General features: G+C 43.9%; 1 protein-coding gene across 1 annotated transcript in view; it reads left to right on the plus strand.

Annotated features, from left to right (window-relative positions):
• The window catches only part of LOC132819988 (FERM and PDZ domain-containing protein 1-like), a 53,830-nt gene that overhangs the window by 7,776 nt on the left and 21,529 nt on the right, over nucleotides 1–24,525 (plus strand). Inside the window, exons 2-6 of the mRNA XM_060831922.1 lie at nucleotides 8,232–8,383; nucleotides 11,454–11,556; nucleotides 14,950–14,995; nucleotides 17,194–17,298; nucleotides 19,906–20,001. Of these exons, the coding sequence (XP_060687905.1) occupies nucleotides 8,232–8,383; nucleotides 11,454–11,556; nucleotides 14,950–14,995; nucleotides 17,194–17,298; nucleotides 19,906–20,001 (502 nt within the window). The remainder of the gene's footprint in view (nucleotides 1–8,231; nucleotides 8,384–11,453; nucleotides 11,557–14,949; nucleotides 14,996–17,193; nucleotides 17,299–19,905; nucleotides 20,002–24,525) is intronic.

The following is a 24,525-nucleotide window of genomic DNA, read 5'->3' on the forward strand; positions in this document are numbered from 1 at the left end:
TGAGAGGCCTGGATAAAGTGGATGTGGAGAAGATGCTTCCACCAGTAGGAGAGACGAAGACCTGAGGGCACAGTTTCAGAGTGAAAGGATGACCCTTTAGAACTGAGATGAAGAGGAATTTCTTCAGCCAGAGAGTGGTGAATCTGGGGAACTCATTACTACAGAAGACTGTGGAAGCTAAACCATTGTGTGTCTTTAAGAAAGAGATAGATAGTTTCATGATTGGGAAGGAGATCATGGATTCTGGGGAGAAGGCAGGAGAATGGGGTTGAGAAATATATCAGAGCTGAAAATGTGTTGCTGGTTAAAGCACAGCAGGTTAGGCAGCATCCAAGGAACAGGAAATTCGACGTTTCGGGCCAGAGCCCTTCATCAGGGGGCTCTGGCCCGAAACGTCGAATTTCCTGTTCCTTGGATGCTGCCTAACCTGCTGTGCTTTAACCAGCAACACATTTTCAGCTCTGATCTCCAGCATCTGCAGACCTCACTTTTTACTTGAGAAATATATCAGCCATGATTGAGTGGCAGTGCAGACTCAATGGGCTGAATTACCTAAATCTGCTCCTGTATCTTACAGTCTTCTGGTCACCACTCCCTGCTGTATCAAGTTGCAACTTCTAGTGGAAAAAGAAACCCAAATCAAAACCCAAATTAAAAATGCAATGATAATCTTCACACCTTGGCACCGTGAAGGGGCTGGAAGAGAAAGGCAAGGTTGATACTGCGGTGTCGAGGCGTTGGTAGGAATCAATTTTTCTGTTTGAAGTGAGGGAGTAGAACTGTTGAGACTTTTGGAGCAATAGGGAAGGGAGGCAAGCAGCATTGAGTGGACCTTGCTGGTGGATCGTGTAGATTGACTGAGGGGAATGACATTTAAAGAACGTTAGAAGATGCAATTTGACGTGATAGGGGGCAGTGAGCTCAATAGAAAGCCCTGAATCATGTGGGACTTGTTCTTGTAGGCTTATCTATCCACCTGATGTTTGATGCATGATGAAAGGAGCTGTAAGACGGACCTTGATTCCATTGGTTAGATACTCATCACGAGTTGCCCACAGGCCCACTATCAATGAGGGAAGCTGATGCTGCTGGCCCAGTCAAAGAGCTTAATAATCTCAATGAGAGAGAGAGAGAGAGAGAGGTGGGTGCTGCTGAGGTACAAGACCTTGGGAGCTCAGCCAGGGAAGTTTGAAAAAATAGATAAAATCAGGAGCTGAGAGTTGGAGGTGCAAACCTTGCAAGACGATCATTGCAGCTGCTGGAACTGCTTGCAGCTCCCTCCCTGAGCTATCAGTCCTGAACGTTGAGCTGTTGTTGAGATGCTGCCACCATTTAACTGGCTTTCCCCCTGCATCGGGGGCGATTGCCTCACCACCAGCAAAATGACCCCTAATTGGGGCTTCAATTATGTTTTTGCAACCAAACATCCACTCCCTCCATCACTGACAACAGTGTGTACTATCTTCATTATGCACTGCAGCAATTCACCGACGATCCTCAGACAGCACCTTCCAATCCTACGACCATTTCCACTCAGAAGGACAAGAGCAGCAGATACATGGGAATACCATTGACTAAGTCCCCCTCCAAGCCACTCACCATCCTGACTGGAAATATATCGCCGTTCCTTCACTATGCTGGGTCAGAATCCTGAAATTCCCTCCTGAGGGTATTGTGGGTCTACCCACAGCACATGGACTGCAACGGTTCAAGAAGATATCTTCCTGCCCACCTTGTCAAGGGCAACTAGGGACAGGCAATAAATGTTAGCCAGCCAGTGACATCCATGTCCCAGAAATGAATAAAAAAAGCCCGTTCCCCCCCCCCCCCCCCCGACCCCCCGGTGGACAGTCTCTGCATCCGTTCCCTCCACTGGGAAAAAGCCCTTTTGAAATGACTACCTGACTACTCAGACCCCTAGGAATCTTAGTGGCCCACAAACCGGTAAACACTTTTCACCAACTCCTCACAAAAGTTAAAGACCCGACACCCCCATTCAACAGGATGAACATAATCTACAAAGATACCCTGCAAGGCCTGTGAAAAACAGTACATAGGACAAACAGGAAGAAAAGTTGACTATATGAATGCATGAGCATCAACTCCCCACTGCCAGACTGAACCAGTACTCTGATTTCCACCCACACGGACAACGAAGGACACAAATTCAACTGGGACAATGTAACCATCCCAGCACAGGCAAAATAGAGACACATGAGAGAATTCCTTAAAGCCTGTCACTCCAGCTGGAACTCAATCAATAAACATATTGAACAGGATCTGATATACAAACCATTCAGATACAGAACTGGAAGTACCAAAAAGCAGAGACACACAAGTACCAGGCAGGACAGACCGACAGCACTTTATCGAAGACACACTGATGATGTCACCTAGCAAGGTGACAAAACGTCTGCAGAAAACCACACCAGTTCAGCGAATGAATCTATGACCAAATCCATAACCCTACGAATCTTTTCAAAAACCCGAAGCCCTTTTGGCCGTATCACATCAAACAGCCAATCACACATGGCCACTCATCATTACACCAGCTCTTCTACCTCCTGGTCCACCTCCGGGAGGTTTATAAAATCCTGGTTTCTATTCTCAGAACCTGCCTCAGCAAATTAACATGGATATTACATTTACAACATAGCCTTTACCTTGCTGATTTCTCTCAATTATGGCATTACATGCCGTGTACTGTAAAGCAAGTCAACGTTGAATTTATAAAACTACATTTTGTCACCAAAAGCATTATCGTTTTTGTAAATAAAATCTCACAAACAAAACAGAATGACCCTTTTCAGAAGCACAAAGCGCTTTCAGTTGTTGAGAGTTTTGATTTTCCCTTGTCTATAATATAACAAAGAGCCACAATTGCTACATCGTTAAAAGCCTTTATGAATTATTAATCTGCACGAGATCATGTCAATCACCTTGTCTGGAAGTACCGGTTTTCTGATAGCCTGAAGTCAGATTAAATTTAATGTAACATAAATACCCTACTCCTTTCAGCTGCATCTTTGTTACAATCCAGACTGTTTCATGAAAAATTGTTGCGCAATTAAAGAAGTAATTTTCACCCACAGATCATCAGCTCACATCTCTGTACAATTGAGAGAATACTGTAGCTTAGACATTGGACAGTAGTCCTGTAGGCTCGAAGTCAGGCCTCCTGACCTTTGTCTGATGTACATTCCTTTTGAAATAGAAATACTAAATAGTAAAATGTACTCTTAAATCCCATTGCAAGATGATTAAGAGAAGGGGACTGTTCCACAAACATAGCTCAGGTATTTTCAAAGAACTGATTGGGGGTGGTCACAATGTACGAAACATTTGAAAGGTTAGATACAGTTCATACTTATACTGTCTAGCTTCTTAATATGGGCATCATGATAGTCTGACTGGCTCTCACTCAGAGCTGAAGCATCTTTAATACCCGATTCCAGTCGCTGACCAGAGTTGACAGTGAGATGTTCCAGTCTGCTCCCAGTGTTCTGGTCTGGCGGTGTTTGTGTGTGTGTTTGTGTTGGGGGTAGTGTGGTTATAGTGTGGTCATCAGGAAGGGCTTTTGCCCGAAAAGTCGATTTCGCTGCACTTTGGATGCTGCCTGAACTGCTGTGCTCTTCCAGCACCACTAATCCAGAATCTGGTTTCCAGCATCTGCAGTCATTGTTTTTACCTCGTAATGTGGTTACAGGGAGAGGGCTGGAGATAGGGCACAGTGTAGAGGGCTCGCTCCTTCCACCTCCTGTGGTGACCTGGCTAACTCCCCTGTTTATAATTCACAATTTTAATAAGTGGTAGAGCAGGCCATCCCTGCTGTTTCCCCTGACCTGCAGAGGGGTGTTGCTATGGTAACCTCTGTTAGGCCATCCAGTTGGGGTCTGCATGGAACACTTCAGTGCACGGAATCTTGTTGCCCACCAATTAAACAAAAACATTCTAATCAGATTCAAACCCAGCAAGGAGACTTCCTCTGCGTTTGTTTAAAAAATCTCGCTGATTTGAACTGATCTGTTGCTTTTTTACAAACTTTTTGTCAAGTACATCCTTTGAACATCCTGTACTTTCCAATACAGTGAAGTCGGGCTAAATTCTCCGATTTCTCCTGAAAGTGTGACGGCCAGTGAGTTTCACAGTGGCCCACAATCAATTTTCTCACACCATCTTCTACGTTTCTCCTCACTAATTATAATCCTGAGATGATGGCTGCATTTCTCATGAAATCGTGTTTCCTGTGCTCCAGGTAAGATCTTCTCCTGGTTTCCTTGTACCACCCACCCCTGCCCCAAAAGCCCAGCTGCCACTACTTCAGACTCTCCCAATCAGCATTGATCTCTCAGACCTGCAGGGGCTCGATCTGGAAACGGTCTCAAGGGGAAAGACAAGCTCCTTCCAGGACAGAGATCTGAAGGTGCTGCTGGGCTGTCTGGGGGAGAGGATGGGAATCCTTATCCTTGCTCACCTCCCCTATCCCCCAAAGGGGAACACCATAACAAAGACAACCAACCTTGGCATAAAGAGCAGTGTGGGTCAGTGCTGTGTACAGAGTGAAAAGATTTTCTGCACTCTGCAAGATCAAGTGCCACCATCTTCTCTCTGTTACCTCTTACTCAGGATACGGCACATGCCTTTGCCAAGGCTCATGAACTACTTGCATGCATCGTGTTCCACCCAAGGGCTCACAGCATCACATCCTCCCAAACTGCTAACCCTTTCTGCATTTCCAGCTTACTCACTGGGGACACCTGATGACTTCTTGTGACAATGCTGTGGCTTTAGGAAGTGTGTTTTGTCCTGGTTACAATTAAGCAAAGTTTTAAGGCAGAGGTGCCGAATTGGCTAGTGAGAGCCTAGAAAGTAAACAACTTGGGAGGCCTTGTTTTTATTTAAAGTTGGAATAATAGGTGCAGCCTGGATGGGTGTGGCCAGCTCTCACAAATCAGGATTTCTAGTTTTTAGTTTTTTTAGTTTTGAAATTCAGCATCGGTTGCTATTGTGATGTTGAAAAAGTGGAACCTATTTTCCCCATCTCTTGATTATAGCCAAAAGCTAGCGGTTCTCTTCGTAGGTTGTTGGATTACATGTGAGACAAAATCTGTTTACTGAATTTGCCTTTTTGCCAAAAGGTATATTTATGGAATACTACTATATTGAAACAGTTAATTAATAATAGTTGTTGTATCTATTGTTCTGTTAAGTTTTCCAGTCGAGTTAATTTATTCTAAGTTCTTCTTTCTTTTGTTGTATTTTAACTATAGCATTTGAATACATTATGTTTTGTTTAATATCAAGTAGTTTGACCAGTAAATAGTGTTCTGGACATGGCACTTTACATCTGTCTTTAAAATAAGAAAAAATTAGGGCCTAGTCTACCTTCTTAAAATATTTTGAGAGGGTCTGGTCTGGTCCATAACACTCTCCTGCTCATCATCACCTCCTTCCGCTTATGTGTCCCTCTCTGTCATACTGAGTCTCTCCCTTTGTCTCATTGCAAAGAAAAGCTGGCCACACCCTCACAGATTGATCCCTCAACTGACCTACCTGTAATCACTACACTACATCACTTGAACTGACTGTGACCATCCCCATATAGTGTGATTGAATGACTGTGGTGGATCCTCTAACGTTCACACATCACCACTTACTCAAAGCACACGAATTGTATTTGGTGTGTAAGCAGCTGGCAGTCTGAGTGATGATGGTCTCTGACATTCTGTAACCTGGTGCTAAAGTTAATGAGCGTCAATCCGCCATGTCAGCATCGATGTGTGAAGTGCATTGGGTGATGGCAGGATGGGTCTTCACCAAGCTATAATTGTCAGGAACTGGCTCTGACCTTTCTGTTGGGAATTTTCACTGTCTACGTTTCGTGGTAGAGGAGAGATGTTTTGGAAAAGCGATGTAAGTCGGTCAAATTGGGCTTTTAATGAACTGCAAATGCACTGAAATAAGGTCATCACCTCTTTGAACTCACCTTTCTAAGCTCAGGGCAAGTCAAGACCTTCTTTTGCAATGATGCAAATCTACACTTTTTTCTTTCTCACCTTATTTTGTCACCACACTTGTCATTACTCTCATGACATCAGGGTGGGAGAATTCACTCAAAATTTTAAAATTAAACCTAAGCCTTTCAAATTCACAACTGTCCCAGAAGATGGCATTCCAAGGTAATGTCTGGGACTGGAATTTTCAAAGTTTCCCAGCACTGGATCAAAATCCCATGGCCATTTGATGTCTAACCCAATAATTCAGATCTCTGAATCATTTATAGAGTCAGGGCAACACGAAAAGAGTATTAAATCCAATTCATCCATGAGGACCAGATAACTTAATTTAGTCCCATTTGCCAGCACTTAGCCCATATCCCTCTAAACCCTTCCTGTTCATATACCCATCCAGATGCTTTTTCACTGTTGTAATTATGCCAATGTCCACCACTTCCTCTGACAGCTCATTCCATGCACACACCACCCTTTGTGTGAAAACGTTGCCGCTTAGGACCCTTTTAAATCTTTCCCTTTTCATCTTAAACCTCTGCCCTCTAGTTTTGGACTCCCCCACCCCATGGAAAAGTCCTTATCTATTTACCCTCACGATTTTATAAATCTCTGTAAGGTCACCCCTCAGCCTCCAGGGAAAACAGCCAATCTTGTGGCAGTGACTCTGTTGTCATTGTGTATCCCTCCTCCACATTCGTGTTTTGCTCCTTGATTTGTTCCATTCTGACTTAATTTGCCTAACACCATTACCCACTTTGTTATTGTCCAGTCTTCAATCTCAGCACAGACCATCCCATGTTTTTTTCTTTCCACTCTCTACCCTTGCATTTGCTTAAAACCTGGTACATCCCTAAGGCTAGGATTTAATGTGGTGAGTACTAAATGTGGGCATAGGTGACTTCAAGGGGCATTAACCTACTTAGGCTCTCTTTATCACCCCAGCATGAAAGTTCATTGGATTGAGCATCAATTTGGTACTTAAGGGCTTCTCCTTTGTCCAATCAGGAGCCTGCTCACTGAATCCTTGCCCTGTCCACCACCCACCCAGAGGTAACTGCTCAATCAGAAATTTGTAGGCTCAGGGTTGGAAGCACAAGTGGCACACCATGACCAGCTTCACCAGTGGGTAAGAAAGTGGGTATTTTGGGGACACTATTGGGGATGGGGTGAGTAACCCTCCCTGTCCCAATTAGCCCCAGATTCAGGCAAGTGGAGCTTCCCTGTGAAGAAAACACGCCCTGTTCCCACCAGCTGGGAGAGAGGGTATTCAGCCCAATGAGTGGCTTAGGCCCTTGGAATCAAGGGTTATGGAGATAAGGCAGGAAGTGGATACTGATTAGGAATGATCAGCCATGATCATATTGAATGGCGGTGCAGGCTCGAAGGGCTGAATGGCCTACTCCTGCACCTATTGTCTATTGTCTATTAGCTGGTGATTCAAAAGCTTCACTTGTTGGCGGGCTGAGGATGCCCACCATGGATTTTCCTGCCCGGAGTGGAGGTGGTGAGAAAGGGACTGAGTACACCTCTGGGTGAACTCAACCAAATATTTGCCCTTTCCTCACCATCTCCAGGGAGGGGAAATTGCACCCTGACTTTACCCACTTCTGATGAAGGCATATTGGAGCCTGAGCAGACCATTCAGCCCCTTGAGCCTGTTCCGCCATTCTAGACCACGGACTGATCAATCACCTCAATGGGCGTGTCAGTGACTCACTAACCTGAAAGTTTCTCCACAGATGCTGCCGAACTTGCTGAAAATTTCCTGGTTTTATTCACTAACTACATTTTGATCTCATCCTAGCCAATTTGCTGCAGTTTGGACAGAGCAGAGGTTCTGTGACTCATAGCCTCTGTCTTTGATTCTATTAACTCACCAAGAATCTTCTGATCCTTTGACATTCTCGAAACAGCTTGCTGGAATTTTTCACCCTGGTTTTGGCAGGTTCCTAGAGAATGGGTGTGTCAGTTTTGAGGTGGATACAGAGAAGCAGAGGAAATCCCTTTTACAATGACCTCTCTCTCAGAAAGACAATGCGATGGGGAGAGACTACGAGTGAGAATTTTGCAGGAACCTGACCGAGTCCAGGCTGGGGGTGGGGGATGGGGGATTGAAGGGGTGTGGTGAGGATGGGTGAGAGGTGGATTAAATAATATGGAAAATAATAAGATTCTGACAATGATTGACAAATGTGACCCTTGCTTTGTTTGTGATTGAAGTAATCAAGGTCCAGCCGATGGAGCAGCTGCTAACACAAACCAGCCGAGCAGCCCTTTGAAGGTCACAGTGAAGATTATCAAAGATCCACTCCTGGACTACGGTTTTATGGTCTCAGAAGATTCACCAGTATGTGTGAAGTCTGTCACTGCAGGTAAATACCTGGGAATGGGAGGTTCCAATGTGGGCAGCACGGCAGCACAGCAGTTAGCACTGCTGCCTCACAGCGCCAGAGACACAGGTTCAATTCCCGCGTCAGGCGACTGTCTGTGTGGAGTTTGTACATTCTCCCCGTGTCTGCGTGGGTTTCCTCCGGGTGCTCCGGTTTCCTCCCACAGTCCATAAATGTGCAGGTTAAGTAAATTGGCCATGCTAAACTGCCTGTAGTGTTAGGTGAAGGGGTAAATGTAGGGGAATGGGTCTGGGTGGGTTGCGCTTCGGCGGGCCGGTGTGGACTTGTTGGGCCGGAGGGCCTGTTTCCACACTGTAAGTAATCTAATCGAACTGAGGGAAGGTCTGAAGTGTTTTCAAGAGGGGCTGAGGGTCTGATAGGGCCAGGGCTTTTAACTGATACAGTCCATCTCAACACCTCCAGCATTAACTCTGAACTCTTCTCAATCTTTGTCAGTTTTGCCATGGTGACAATACTTCAAGTGGAATTTTCTCTTCCCTGAAGATGGTCAGAAGGTGATATAATGGGCTTGGCCCCTCACCCTCTTCCTGCCACCTCGGTAATTAATTAAAATGATCCATAGACGGCCTTCTTGACTTCCACCAAAATGGTCAATTAAGGGCCTTAACCCGTCATCTTCCAAATTATCTGCCCCCTGGTGGACAAAGCTGCCTAGTTTCCAAACTGAGAAACCATGACAACTTGCAAACTAGGTTAAGGAATAGAGCCTGCATTTTATCCAACTAGTGACAATGGAGGCAGGGATGGGGGCAAGGGAATGGCCTCAAATCCGCACCCCTATCCAAGCCTCCAACTCCTCCTGAGACCCCTTCCTCAAGAACCCACCCCACAATAAGATCATAAAAGTGGCTTATCATCTCATTGCTGGATTTTTTCCAAAGGGTAAGACACGACCAGTGGACGTTAGGACCCAGAGGTTCTCTCCTCACGTATTTAAAAAAGTTCATAGAGATTTGTAGGGCCTTTACTACTGTCTCTGATCAGCTGAAAATTAGCTACATCTTCAGCCACTCTGTCCTTAATGATAGGCCTAGATATTTGCCAATGGAAGATGTGAGGTTAATTGGGCTATAATTCACCAGGCTTCTGAATTTAATTTAATTTAATTTATTGTCTCGTGTACCGAGGCACAGAGGAAAGCTTTGTCTTGCGAGCAATACAGGCAGATCACCGAGTTCAGTAGCATAGATAAGTGAACAATAGGTAAACAGCAGCAAAAACAAAAATACAGGTACAGGCGAATGTTAAGAGTTTGTGAGTCCATTCAGTATTCTAAGAACAGTAGGGTAGAAACTGTTTCGAAACTGGCTGGTGCGTGTGTTCAGGCTTCTGTACCTCCTCCCCGATGGTAGAGTTTGTAGAAAAACATTGAAGGGTGGGATGGATCTTTGAGAATGCTGGCGGCCTTTCCTTGACAGCGGTCCTGGTAGATGGATTCTATAGATAGGAGGTTGGCCTTTATGATTGTCCGGGCCGAGTTCACCATGGTGACGCATCATGGGTATACAGTGAGTATAGTAGGGGGATGAGTGCACAACCCTAGGGGCTCCAGCATTGAGCGTTAGTGAGGATGAAATATTGTCCCCAGTCTTCACTGATTGTGCCCTGTGGGTCAGGAAACTGAGGATCCAGTTGCAGAGAGTGGCTCTTAGTCTGAAATAACTAAGTTTAGTAATCAGTCTCGAGAGGATAATAGTGTTGAAAGCTGAACTGTAGTCAATGAGTAGGATTCTCATGTAGCAGTTCTTGGTGTCAAGATGTTCTAGGGCGGAGTGAAGGGCAAGTGATATGGCATCTGACATGGATCTGTTGGTCTGATAGGAAAATTGGAGTGGGTCAAGAGCAGTGGGGAGGCTGGAGTTGATTAATGCCATGACCAGCCTTTCAAAGCATTTCATGACCATTGAAGTTCGGGCCACTGGGCGGTAGTCACTGAGACATGCAGCATGAGCCTTCTTAGACACAGAGATAATGTTGGCCCTCTTGAAACAGGCAGGGACAGTGGCCTGCTGCAGGGAGAGGTTGAAGGTGTCTGAGAAGACCTCTGCCAGTTGATCTGCGCATGCTCTGAGTGCACGGCCTGGTACTCTGTTTGGTACCATCACTTTCCTTGGATTCACACGAAGGAAAACTGATCTGACCTCTGATGCAGTTCTTCTCCCTTTCTCAACTGTTGGAGTGACATGAGTAATTTTTTCAGTCTATGGGACCAGTTCCTCAGCTTTGATAGGTTACAGTCAGGGCATATGCATTGTCTGCACCAATTCTCCTTTAAAACTCTGGCATGGAATCTTCTGCTCTGGGTGATTTGTCACACTTTCATGCCTTTAACTTGTTCATTATTTTCATAGAATCATCATTGAATCCCTACAGTGCAGATAGAGGCTATTCGGCCCATTGAGTCTGCACTAACCGTTTGAACAGCATCTCACCCAATCTCCTTAACTCCACATTTACCACAGTTAACCCACCTAGCCTACACACTATGGGGCAATTTAGCACGGCCAATCCACCCAACCTGCACATCTTTGGATTGGCAGGGAACCAGAGCACCTGAAGGAAACCCACATAGATATGGAGGGGGAAGGTAGAAGCTCCACACAGGCAGATTTGCTTTGGTTATTTTGGTGAGCTCCTGTCCTTGGTCCAATATCAATTTCCTTATGATCTCTAGCATGCTGGTCCTCGGGTTCTACGCTGTGATTATTCAACACACACAAGAATCCTTAGTTCCATTGACATTATCTGTGTTCCCTAGTTCTTTATAAGAAAGTCACAAACAGGTACAATCCACCTCTCTCTCTCTCTCTCTCTCCACAATCTGAGAAATGCATCATTCCCTTTTCATTGAGATGAGACAAGCTTCAGGCAGCAAGATGTGCAGTTGTAAAAAAAAGTATGAATAATTATCTTTTTTTTAACCTTTGCATATGCTAATAGCTTCCCATGTACTTTCAGTTTTTTCTCCTCTTTCTGTGAGGGACAACTAATGCTCCATTCAAAAATATGCTGACTTCATTTTGCTTCTTAGGTGGTCCTGGAGAGGGAAAGCTATTCCCAGGTGACCAGATTTTACAAATTAACGACATGCCTCTGGATACAATTTCCCAGGAACGTATCGATAACATTATGAGGTGAGGACCCTTTTAGCGCATTCACTGAATGTAAAGTTTTAATAGTTACCACCAGCTAATCATTAATGGCCAGAGTCGTAGGTAGACAGGATAGTGAAGAAGATGTTATGGTTTCCTTTATTGTTCAATGCATTGAACATAGGAGTTGGGATGTCATGTTGTGGATGTACAGGACATTGGTTAAGCCACTTTTGGAATATTACGTGCAATTCTGGTCTCCTTCCTATCGGAAGGATGTTGTGAAACTTGAAAGGTTTCAGAAAAGATTTATAAGGATGTTGCCAGGGTTGGAGGATTTGAGCAATGGGGAGAGGTTGAACAGGCTGGGGCTGTTTTCTCTGGAACTTCAGAGGCTGAGGGGTGACCTTATAGATGTTTATAAAATCATGAGAGGCCTGGTTGGGGTAAATAGCCAATGACTTTTCCCTGGGTGGGGGAGTCCAGAACCAGAGGGCATAGGTTTGGGGTGAGAGGGGAAAGATATAACAGGGTCCTAAGGGGCTTTTCACGCAGAGGGTGCTGCATGTATGGAATGAGCTGCCAGAGGAAGTAGTGGAGGCTGGTACAATTGCAACATTTAAAAGGCATCTGAATAGGAAGGGTTGAGAGGGATGTGGGCCAAATGCTGGCAAATGGGACTAGATTAATTTAGGATATCTGTTCGGCATGGATACGTTGGACTGAAGGGTCTGTTTCTGTGCTGTACATCTCTATGACCTTATTTGAGGGCTGTCTTTAAGTCCTTTAATAGGTGAACTTGCTATGAAGTTTGAATTGTGAAGTTTTGTGACCTTCAAAGTGCTATATAAATGCAAGTTGTTGGTGGCAAACTCAGAAAATAAAACAAAGCTAAAGTGTAGAAAATTGTTTGCAGTTCTAAAGGGAGATCACCAACAAGACTTAATTGAGTGTCATATGTCTCCTTAGTTCTACAGCAGCTCACCCAGACATCTTGCACAATAGTGTTCTATAATATAAACCATTACATATATTGAATTACACAAACAGTTGAGTTCTCAGTTACTCACAGAGACAAATATTCTGCTGCATGCACAGTCGACATTTCAATCGAAAATTCCATTACACAGACAGTTGAGTAAGTTTTCACACACAAGTTTGAATATTCCATTACACACCCGGCCAGTTCTCTATTACATGCAAACATAATTGAATACCCCATTTTAAACACATTTGAAAATTCAAATACAAAGACAAACTTGTATGCACAATTGAATGCTTAGATATGCGTTAAGAGTGTGGTGCTGGAAAAGCACAGCAGGTCAAGCAGCATTCGAGGAGCAGGAGAATCGACATTTCAGGCAAAAGCCCTTCAACAGAAACCCTTTATTCCTGATGAAGGGCTTTTTCCCGAAAAGTCAACTCCCCTGCTCCTTGGATGCTGCCTGACCTGCTGTGCTTTTCCAGCACCACAGTCTCGACTCTGATCTCCAGCATCTGCAGTCCTCACTTTCTCCTTCTTTGATATGTGCACTGCCAGGTTATACATACAGTCAAAAACTTGGATATACATATAGTCAAATACTCCATATACACACAATCAAGAACTCCATTCCAAGTACTATTGAATGCTCCGTTGTGTACCCTACACAAACAACCAGTACCCCATTACACATACAGCCAATTTCTCCATAAATACAGACAGTTGAACACTCTATTATCCACACAGTTGAGTTCTTGCTTGCTTACCTAAGATGAATTCTCCATTGTATCCATAGTCCCACTATTTATAATTCAGTGTATTCTATCAGAAATGGAGTTAAAGAAAGCATTTTAAGTTAAAGATTGTTCATAAATGATAAACCAAAGCAAGGTGTATGTAGCGTGTGCATTTGTCAAACCCAGAGCCTCTTTTGTTGGAATATATTTCTCCTGTCCAATGCTTGTAGCTCTAGGATTCAGTGCTAAGGTGGTGATCATTACAAAAGAATCTCTCAGTAACTTTACTGAATTTGATTTGCTTCCTGTTAAAGGTGTTATCAAGGGTCTTGGGCTTAAACAGTGTTGTCTGGCTGGATCTTAAGAACTGTTTAGCAGAATATATAGAATGGAGTTCCCACCTGTGTAGAAAACCTCACTGCAATCCCAATTTAAATACATGCCAAACATTGGAGGCAGGGTTTGTAAGAACCAAATATGTAAAACTAAGTATGGTCTGAGTTATGACTTGTACTCTTTTGGATGTATTTCAATCTCCAATGTGTTCATGATCACATCCAGAATGTGTAAGGCTGACGTCTTCATTAGACTTCACTCTGCTTTAATCTGGGCTGTGGGAGACTGCTTATAGGAAGGCATCTTTACCCTTTGTATCTGAACTCTGGACTTACACTGGAGCTTTAGTGCGATTGTTTACCAGAAATGTTTCTGATGCTGATGTCTTTGTGTAAACATTGGTTACCATGAGGGACTCTCCTTCTCAACCTTTCCCCTTGTCTGAGGTTCAAGTTAAACCACTACCATTACAGAAAGCCCTAATAGAGCCAGAGAGTCATGGAGATGTACAGCACAGAAACAGACCCTTCTCCAACTCATCCATGCTGATCAGATATCCTAACCTAATCTAGTACCATTTGCCAGCGCTTAGCCCTATATCTCTCTAAACCCTTCCTATTCATATACCTATCCAGATGCCTTTTAAATGTTGTAATTGTACCAGCCTCCACCACTTCCTCTGACAGCTCGTTCCATACATTCACCACCCTCTGCGTGAACACGTTGCTTCTTCAATCCCTTTTATATCTTTCCCCTCTCACTCTAAACTTATGCCCTCTAGTTCTGAACCCCCCCCCCCAACAATAGAAAGACTGCATTGTGAATCTTTTTATTTCTTTATTTCTTATTTTCCTAACATATACTGTGTATATCTGTCATGTTCTGTAACTTATTTCTTTATTTTCTCTAATTTTATACCTGAGATTTATACCTAGGTATTTTGTACTTAAGGTGCCACTGTGTGTTGGTGACATTGTACACTTTTCACTGCACTCCAGTACTTTTGTAACTTGAGCACACGTGACACTGAACCTAATTCTAATTCACCAGTCACCTCTCTTTCTCAAATGAGAGAGCAGTCCCATGGGGCTTGTAAGATCGTGGCAATTTTATTTTTAACATCGAACTACAATCTGAGTGAGATAGACGGACTAGATCAGATTGGGATGTCTGGTCAGTGAGGACAAGTTGGACAAAAGGGTCTGGTTCCACGCTGTACAACTCTTATGAGTCTTATGTGTTGCTGTTAAGTTCAAGCCTGTGATCCCGGAAAATAATATTCTGTGCCAGGAGCTTAATTTTGCAGGTTTTAGTCAAGTGTCCTTTTTTTTCTGCATTGGACCCATATTGCTTTAATATTTGTCAAATTGTTTATTGCAGGGAATGTGGTAACACTGTTACAGTGACTGTCCTGCGAAATACCCCTGTAAGTACAATCTTTCGACTTTTAAAAGCAGAGCTTTCCAATGCTACTCATGGTCATCAGTTCGATTCCAGCCTCGGGGACTGTCTGTGTGAAGTTTCCATAATAAATTACTAAATTGCCCGTAGTGTTCAGGGATGTGTGGGTTAAGTGCATTAGTCAGGGGAAATGTAGAGTTATATGGTAGGGGAATGGGTCTGGGTGGGATACTCTTCAGAGGGTCGGTATGGACCTGTTGGGCCAAATGACCTGTTTCTACACTGTCGGGATTCTATGGGTTTATTCACAACTCGGTTGCAGTCCAGGAGAGATCCACTCGACGTGATTCAGATTCATTCCCAAATACTTTAGTCTGGCATTTGCAATGGCAGTTTGAATGACATGCCTTAGATGGAGAGGCTAGACAGGATGGGCTTGTATCCCGTGGAGTTTTGAAGACTTATTAGTGAAATAACTAACAGATATAACAAATCTATAGATGGGATGGATGCTGACATTTACAGTGAGCACTTGATCTTGGACACGGGAACAGGAGCAGGCTATTTGGCCTGTTCCTTCAGTCAGCTGTACCTCATCTCTGTCTACTCACTGTCGCTGAGTATTCCAATAAAAATCTATCAAACTTCAATTGACCCTGTTTCCTTAGCATTAAGAGAACTAGATGTCTTGAAGTAAGCTTGCAGAAAGCCACCTGACTCTGAACAGGATGGTGCTTTATGTTCAATTAACATTTGATGGGGCTTGATGAGACTGTGCACTGCTCCAAGTTTGACACAAATTCAACCAGCTCACGTCAGAAGGGTTTGATTCATGCTTCAGTGGCCATTTGTCTTGTGTGATGTGTTATCAAGCTACATAATCAAAGAAGTTTCCAGGCTTCATGCAGGATACAAACGAAGATTTGATCATTAATCTCAGCATATCCTAAAGTGGAGCAGCACCCATCAACTAGACCTCCAGCTCTCTCTATCTAGTTAGAAGTACATGCTATTACGGGGATATTGGATGAGCTTCAGTGCAAGACTGAGGCAAGCACTAGACTTTTAGAGTTGAATTATTAAACCGAGATGCCATGTCCTCTTTCAGATGGATACAAAAGGTCACGTGGCACAATTTGAATGGTTTATTGCAAAGGGAATTAACTGCAAGAGTAGGGAGATTATACATTAATTTTACAGGGCTTTGGGGAGACCACATCTGGAGTACTGTATACAGTTTTGGTCACTGTACTTATGGAAGGATGTTAACGCATCAGAAGCAGTTCAGAGAAGGAATACCTGGAATAAGTGGATTGCCTTAGATGGAGAGGCTAGATAGGATGGGCTTGTATCCCGTGGAGTTTTGAAGAGTTATAAGTGAATTAACTAAAACATCTAAGATCTCAAGGGGTCTTGAACGGGTGAATGCTGAAAGAATTCAGGTTTCCTCTGTGAGAGGATCTGAGAACTGGAGATCATTATTTTAAAATGGGGGGCACCCATTTAAAACAAAGATGAGGAAACCCTTTTTCTCTCAAAGGGTTGTGGGCCTTTAGAATTCCCTTCCTCACGAGGTAGTGGATGCAGAGTATTTAAATATTTTTTAAGGCAGAAATAGACAGATTCCTGATGACTGAGGAGTTGAAAGATTATCAGGGAGATACAGGAATGTAGAGTTGAGGTTAAAATCAAGAGGAGGCATGATGGCTCAGTGGTTAGCAGTGCTGCCTCACAGGGCCAGGAACCTGGGTTCGAATCCAGTCTTGGGTGACCATGTGGAGTTTGCACAATCTCCCTGTGTCTGTGTGGGTTTCCTCCTGGTGCTCTGGTTTACTCCCACAGTCCAAAGATGTGTAGGTCAGGTGAATTGGTAGTGCTAAATTACCCATTGTATTCAGGGGTGTGTAGGTTAGGTGAATTAGTCAGGGGTTACTGTTGGAGAATGGGTCTGGGTGAGTTACACTTTGGAGGGTTGGTGGGTGAACTTGTTGGGCTGAAGGGCCTGGATCCTACAATAAAATCAGAACAGCCGTGATTTTATTGAAGAGCGAAGTAGGCTCATAGGCCTACTCTCTTGATCCTTGTTTGTATGTTCGTATTTTAGGTTACAATCAAACTTTTGGAACTCAGAACATCAGTGCAGGGCTTTCCCAATTGCCACACATTGTCAACACAAAACGCCAAAGCTGTTGTTTAAGTGCCATGGTTTCTGTTTGTACACAGGGGCCCAAGTCATCATTTATTACTGAAGAAAAGCGAGCCAGATTGAAAAGCAACCCAGTCAAAGTACACTTTGCTGAGGAAGTGATCGTCAATGGCCAAGTACAGGTTTGTGCCTTCCACAGGCATTTAGCCCACTGACTAGTTCAGCCAGATTATAATTAATCTGATTTGCTCCCAGTATGTTCTGGACTGGGTAACTTGTATTTTTCTATATAACACTAGGTGCCTTATTGGTTTTATGCTTCCTGAGGGCCTGAATAATGTTGATTGTGGTGAGCGTTGGTGAAACCTGAGTCCCATACTAGTATTTTAGAATTAAACAAAGCTAATTACATAGGGAAATCGACAGATTTGGCCCAGTGGGCCATGCGGAAAGACTAAAATGTAGGACTATTGATGAACATTAAAGGAGATATTTAATTCCTCCAACTAAAATATATTTAGAAAGGAAGAAAAGAATATAAGAGGGATAAATGCATCCATAGCTAACTAAGGAAGTTAAAGATAACATAAGGGCAAAAACTAAGGCATGCCATATTGCAAAGAGCAGTGGCAGGCTGGAGGATTGGGAAACTTTTAAAGACCAGCAAAGGGTGATTCAAAAGTAATAAAAAGAATGAAGGTTAATTATGAAAGAAAACTAGCTCAAAATATAAAAACAGACAGCAAATAATTTTATCAGTATATAAAAAGGAGAGTAGCTAAGATGAATGTTGGCCCTTTCGAGGTCGAGGAATTAATAGTGGGGAGCACAGAAATGGCAGAGACTCTAAATCAATATTTTACCTCAGTTTGCACAGTGGAAGACACTGAAACCATCCCAATTGTAACAGGTAATGCAGAGATTATAGAAAAGGTAGAATTTGTAGCAATCACCATCAATAGGGAGAAAATTCTGAGCAAAGTATTGGGATTAAAGGCAGACAAGTCCCCAGGATCTGATGACCTATACCCTATAGTCTTAAAGGAAGTGACAGCGAGGATAGTGGATACATTAATTATAGTATTCCAAAATGTCCTGGAATCTGGAAAGGTTCTAGTGGTTGGAAAATTGCTAATGGAAGACAATAGTTCAAAACGGGAGGGAAATAGAAAGTAGGAAACCACAGAATGGTTAGTTTATTGTCTGTCATTGGGAAATTGTTTGAATTCATTATTAAGTGGTATTACATTTGTAAAGTAAAAACAAACCACCACAGTCAGTGTGGTTTGATGAAGAATAATTCATTTTCTTTGTGAAGAGTAATTCATTTAATTTGCTAGAACTCTTTGAAGATGTAACAAGTGAAGTGGGTAATGGAGGTCCTGTAGATGTAGTATATCTGGACTTCTGGAAAGCATTTGATAAGGTGCCACACATAACTGGTCTGTGGTTTCCTACTTCTGCCTCCCTCCAGATAATGTGGAACTGGAAGGAACCTGTGTGTCTTCCCCATCAGGTTATTAAAAACAGTTTGTGCTCCAGACATGTGTGGACTTTGGATCCCCTGATACTTCATACCATGGTGCCAACTCTCAGTTATGCCACTACTTTTTTGGATGCCCAGAACAAAATTTAATGCCCTCCAACTAGCCACGTTTTGAAGCCTTCTTTCACTAATCTGAAGTAACTGTATGTCCTTCATTAGATCTACCAACTCTACTTAGGGCAGCACAGTGGCTCAATGGTTAGCACTGCTGCCTGACAGCACCAAAGTCCTAGGTTGGATTCCAGCCTTGGTCGATTGTCTGTGTGGAGTTTGCATGTTCTCCCCGTGTCTGTGTGGGTTTCCTCCGGGTGCTCCGGTTTCCTCCCACAGTCACAAAGATGTGCAAGTCAGGTGTATTGGCCGTGCTAAATTGCCCGTAGTGTTAGGTGCATTAGTCAGAGAGGGATGGGTCTGGGTGAGTTACTCGTTGGAGGGTCGTTGTGGACCGGTTGGGCCGAAGGGCCTGTTTCCACACTGTAGGGAATCTAATCTAAACCTAACACAAGGCCCTTAATAAGGCTGGAAATCTGAAACTTTAGGCATAAGAAGCACACTACCTTAACCCCACCCTGGATTCCTGATCTTCAGTGTAGTCCCTCCAAACCAGTTGCTTTGTTTGGCTTGGTCTCCGGATAAAACATAGAAAACTCCTATGGCTGTGATGGGGTTTTTTTTGGTTGTTTAATCCCAAAGGATTGGCTGAACTTTTCTGTGGATGTGTGTGTGTGAGTGAACTTTGGAACAAAATGACAGCAAGAAGTTCATGAATACCTGGAGAGATTGGATCTGAAACTTCAGGAGGGATATTGGAGGCAAACTGTACATATCACTAAGCACAAACACAAAAACAGGTACACAGACACACACAGACACACACACACACACACACACACACACACACACACACACAAACGCAGACGCATACAGACACACAGACACACAAGCACAGATACCGACACACACACAGGCACACATACGCAGACACATACAAACACACAGGCAAACACACACAAATGCATACACACACACAAAGATACACAGAAACATATATATGCATGCACACACACATGCATACGCACAAATACATCCACACCTATATATTTTATATATGCGTACACACAATCTCTCTCTGCTGTCCCTCATTTTAGTATTTGTAACAGAGATAATGAGGAGTCTATTATGTTATTTTGCTTATCTGTTTTCATAAATAATTCTAGAATTTTGCGTTTTATCTTTCCCACAGGGTAACTCGCTACTCTTAATGCCCGGTATTCTCAAGGTGTATTTGGAAAATGGACAGACCAAAGCCTTTCAATTTGAGAAAAATACAACAGTGAAGGTAATGACGGCTATAGGTGTTCTTTGTTCCTTGCTGTGAATTTTCCCGTTTGTTGATTTTGCTCAGCTTTGAATGTACTATTAATTTTAACCATCTACTGGGGGTGGGGTAGGAGGGAGGGAGGAGGTGTTGGGGATAGGCTTGGTGGAGAAGGCAGTAAATGAGTGAAAACTTTTAATTCAGTTGTCAATGGATTAAAGTAGCATTAGTGACAAAGATATAGGAGAGAGATGATGGTGCTTTTTTTCTTTATTTCACTATTTTTGTACTTAAAGTTTGTAACTAGGTAGAACTTTTATAGAATCCCTACAGTGTGGAAACAGGCCCTTTGACCCAACAAGTCCACACTGACCCTCTGAAGAGTATCCCATCCGGACCTATTCCCCTACACTATTACTTTACATTTCCCCTGACTAATCTACACATCCCTGAACACTGTGGGCAATTTAGCATGGACAATTTACCTAACCTGCACATCTTTGGATTGTGGGAGGAAACCAGAGCACCCGGAGGAAATCCATGTCAACACAGGGAGAAGATGCAAACCCCACACAGACAGTTGCCTGAGGCTGGAATCGAACCCAGTCCCTGGCGCTGTGAGGCAGCAGTGCTAACCACTGAGTCACCGTGCTGCACCTAACTTTGTACTTAACGTGGTGCCGTGTGTGGCGGCATCGTGACTTGTCACCATACTCCTGTACTTTTATACTTGAGTACACGTGACAATAAAACCTAAAATCTAACTCTGATTTAAAAACCAATTCTAGACCATTCATTCCTGTTTACAAATGTTACTTTCCATTGTCACAATTTTTGTTTATGCTTTATGAACACTAAATGTTGTAAATCAACATTTCCATTCAAGTGCCATAATGTTTTTACAAGCTGCAGCCACTCAGTGATTTCCCTCAATATGATGTGTAGTAAAGACTCAGGTTTGTTATCTAACCATGGAAGCTGCTCTGGGCAATCTAGTATTCATTCATATAAATAATAGTGAGATTGAATTGGATTTATCATTCTGATAAATGTTAGATTCAGCACCTTACCTTTAAACAGAGGTCTCCTCTGGGAGCACTGGTGAGACATAAACATCCAATAAATGACTGGTTCCAAATTCAAGGAACAGGCTGATAGACTGAAATGAGTTAGATTGTCTTGTCATACAGTCATGGAGTCATGCAGCACGGAAAGAGACCCTTCAGTCCAACTCAACCATGCTGACCAGATATCCCAATCTGATCTAGTCCCATTTGCCAACATTTGGCCCATACCCCTCTAATCTCTTCCTATTCATCTACCTATTCACATGCCTTTTAAATGTTGCAATTGTACCAGCCTGCAACACGTCCTCTGGCAGCTCATTCCATACATGCACCAGCCTCTGTGTGAAAAAGTTGCCTGTCAGGTCTCTGTCAAATCTTTTCCCCTTCACTTTAAACCTATGCCCTCTAATTTTGGATTCCCCTATCCTGGGAAAATGACCGTGACCAGTCATCCTATCCGTGCCCCTCCTGATTTCTATAAATCTCTATAAGGTCACCTCTATAAGCAAAGTCTGGTTCAGCCTCAGCTAGTTGAGAGCGAGGTGGAATCGGTAACTAGAGAACACAGCAGGACTTGAAGATAATAGCTTTAGTCTTTCTGGTATTCAGTTTGAAGAAATCTTCTCTCATCAGTACTGAATGTGAATCCAAAGTCTGACAGTCTGGAGACATTGGAGGTTGGAATGGAATCATAGTTCAATAATTTCTTTAAGAATTTAATTTGGTTATGAGCTGAAAGAGCAAGATTGATTATACTGTAGCCATCTGGTAATCTGTGAAATGAGCAAACTTTGAGGTACAATACTGACCACGTTTCAGAAGTAGCTCTTTAGCATTAAAGCACTTTGGAACATCTTTTGGTGATAAAAATGTGTTGTCCTAATGCTGTCGATTTCTCTAATGCACATGAACAGTATACAAAAGCAACCGAATCTACAGAATAGCAAACAAAACACAGAACAAAAATTATTGATGTAGGCTTGTCGGTCAACACTTGATTTTTAATCTGATTTTCAAGGTAATATCCAAAGTCTTGTATTCACTGCGTAATGGATGAAAGCATTTATCCACTAAAGGCCAAATTCTGCAGTGAGGATTGTCAAGATTCATGGATGATAACTGAAATAAGTCAACTCCGAAAATGCTTTTCCATTTTTGCAAGTCAATGTATCCAGCAATTAAAAAAAGCTTTCAAAAGCTTTTAGACATTGACAGAACAGGACAGACAATAGATGTTGGAAAGGGAAGCAAGAACGACTGCTAATTACAATGGGCTCTGTTCCTGCCAATGGCAGAGGTACTGGGAGATATGGTAACCCCCTCGACCTTTATGTCTGGTCATCAATTAGTTCTAGTCAAGAAAGTCCATGGGTAACCTATTCAATCTGCTAAGTTCTTAAGTAATCAATTATTGGCCACTGATGAGTGTCAAATGACCACCTTCGATGTCTCTCTCTTTACATTCCTGCTGGTGTTGGTTTCCCTGGAAAACCAGGGTGACCTCGCTGCCGGATTGGGAGGGGGGGTCTCCAGTTACCCCAAATGGCATCTACCTCTAAACTCCCTGACCATCCCCCATTGCCTTCCCACACTGTGACAAGAAGATAAAGAAGACTTGTGTTATTGCAGCTGGATCTGATGATGAGTAGGCCTTGCCTGACTTCAGGACTCAAAGGCTGCTAGCCTCTGATTGGCAGGCAGTTTCTGACAACCCAGGATACTAGCATTGAGCCCAATGAAGGGCCAGGAAACTCGCCCAGGCTTACCAAGTCAGCTCTGACTGTCTTCTCAGCCAAGGGCAGGGGTACATTACTCACCACCGAAAGCCAGTGTGAGAAAAAAGAGGAACGTCATGCCCTCTGAGTCGATATATTAGGCACCAGGATTGTGGATGGTGCATAGGTTTGGACAATTTATAGAGCAAGAGATGTAGTGAGTGGATGGAGGAGGGGGTTTGGACAGCAAGTGGAGAAGGGGTTTGGGAGGGTGGGTGAAGAAGGGGGTTGGGAGGGTGGGTGATGAATGGGTTTGGGAGAGAGAGTGGACAAGGGGTTTGGGACAGTAGGTGGAGAAGAGGGCTGGGAGAGTGGGTGGAGAAGGGGTTTGGGAGAGTGGGTGGAAAAGGAGGCTGGGAGAGTGGGTGAAGAAGGACGTTGGGAGAGTGGGTGGAGAAGGGTGCTGGGAGAGTGGGTGGAGAAGGGTGCTGGGAGAGTGGGTGGAGAAAGGGGCTGGGAGAGTGGGTGGAGAAGGGGTTTGGGAGAGTGGGTGGAAAACGGGGCTGGGAGAGTGGGGGGAGAAGGGGGCTGGGAGAGATGATTGGGACGGGGGTTTGGGAGTGGATGGGGACGGGGATTTGGGAGAGTGGATGGGGATGGGGGTTTGGGAGAGTGGATGGGGACGGGAGTTTGGGAGAGTGGATGGGGACGGGGGTTTGGGAGAGTGGATGGGGACGGGAGTTTGGGAGAGTGGATGGGGACGGGAGTTTGGGAGAGTGGAATGGGACGGGGGTTTGGGAGAGTGGATGGGGACGGGAGTTTGGGAGAGTGGATGGGGACGGGGTTTGGGAGAGTGGATGGGGACGGGAGTTTGGGAGAGTGGATGGGGACGGGGGTTTGGGAGAGTGGATGGGACGGGGGTTTGGGAGAGTGGATGGGGACGGGGGTTTGGGGGAGTGGGTGGAGAAGGGGTTCGAAGAATGGGTGGAGAAGGGGGTATGAATGTGGATGGAGGATGAGGTTGGGACACTGGATAGAGCAGGGGGTTCCTACAGCAATGGAGCAGCAGATGTAGACTGTGGATGGAACAGGGACTGCAGACTTGGGCAGTGAGTAAGGCAGGATGTTAGGGATGATTTAACACTTTTTCCTTCATATTTCTGCAGTGCTTATTATCATGTTGCTTCGGAGTCTTCTTAGATCGTAAGAACATAAGGAACAAGTGGAGAAGTAGGCCATTTAGCTCCCTGACTCCTATCCTGCCATTATGCAAGATCATGGCTGATCTGCTCCAGCGTTCAACTCCTGTTTCATGCTCACGTCTTAATATTTTAAATATCTACCTAGTGGTTCTTTAAATACTTTCAGGGATCTCAACTCCACAACTCCTTGTGATCGAGAATTCAGATATTCACCTTGCTCCGGGAAAAGAAATTTCTTTCCATGTCATTCTGTAACTATGTCCCCTAGTTTGAGATTCCCCAACAAGTGGAAACATCTTCTCAACATCCAGCCTTTCACGTTCCCTGAGAATCCTATATGTTTCAATCAGGTCATCCCTCATTCTTCTACACTCGAGTGAATAATGGCCGAATCTGTTTAGCCGTTCCTGAGGACTCAACCTCTTCGTCCTAGGAATCAGCCAATAGGAGAGGATTTTAGATTAGATTACTTACAGTGTGGAAACAGGCCCTTCGGCCCAACAAGTCCACACCGACCCACCGAAGCTCAACCCACCCAGACCCATTCCCCTACACCAAACA

This window comes from Hemiscyllium ocellatum, chromosome 11, assembly GCF_020745735.1.
Source record: "Hemiscyllium ocellatum isolate sHemOce1 chromosome 11, sHemOce1.pat.X.cur, whole genome shotgun sequence".
NCBI lineage: Eukaryota > Metazoa > Chordata > Chondrichthyes > Orectolobiformes > Hemiscylliidae > Hemiscyllium > Hemiscyllium ocellatum.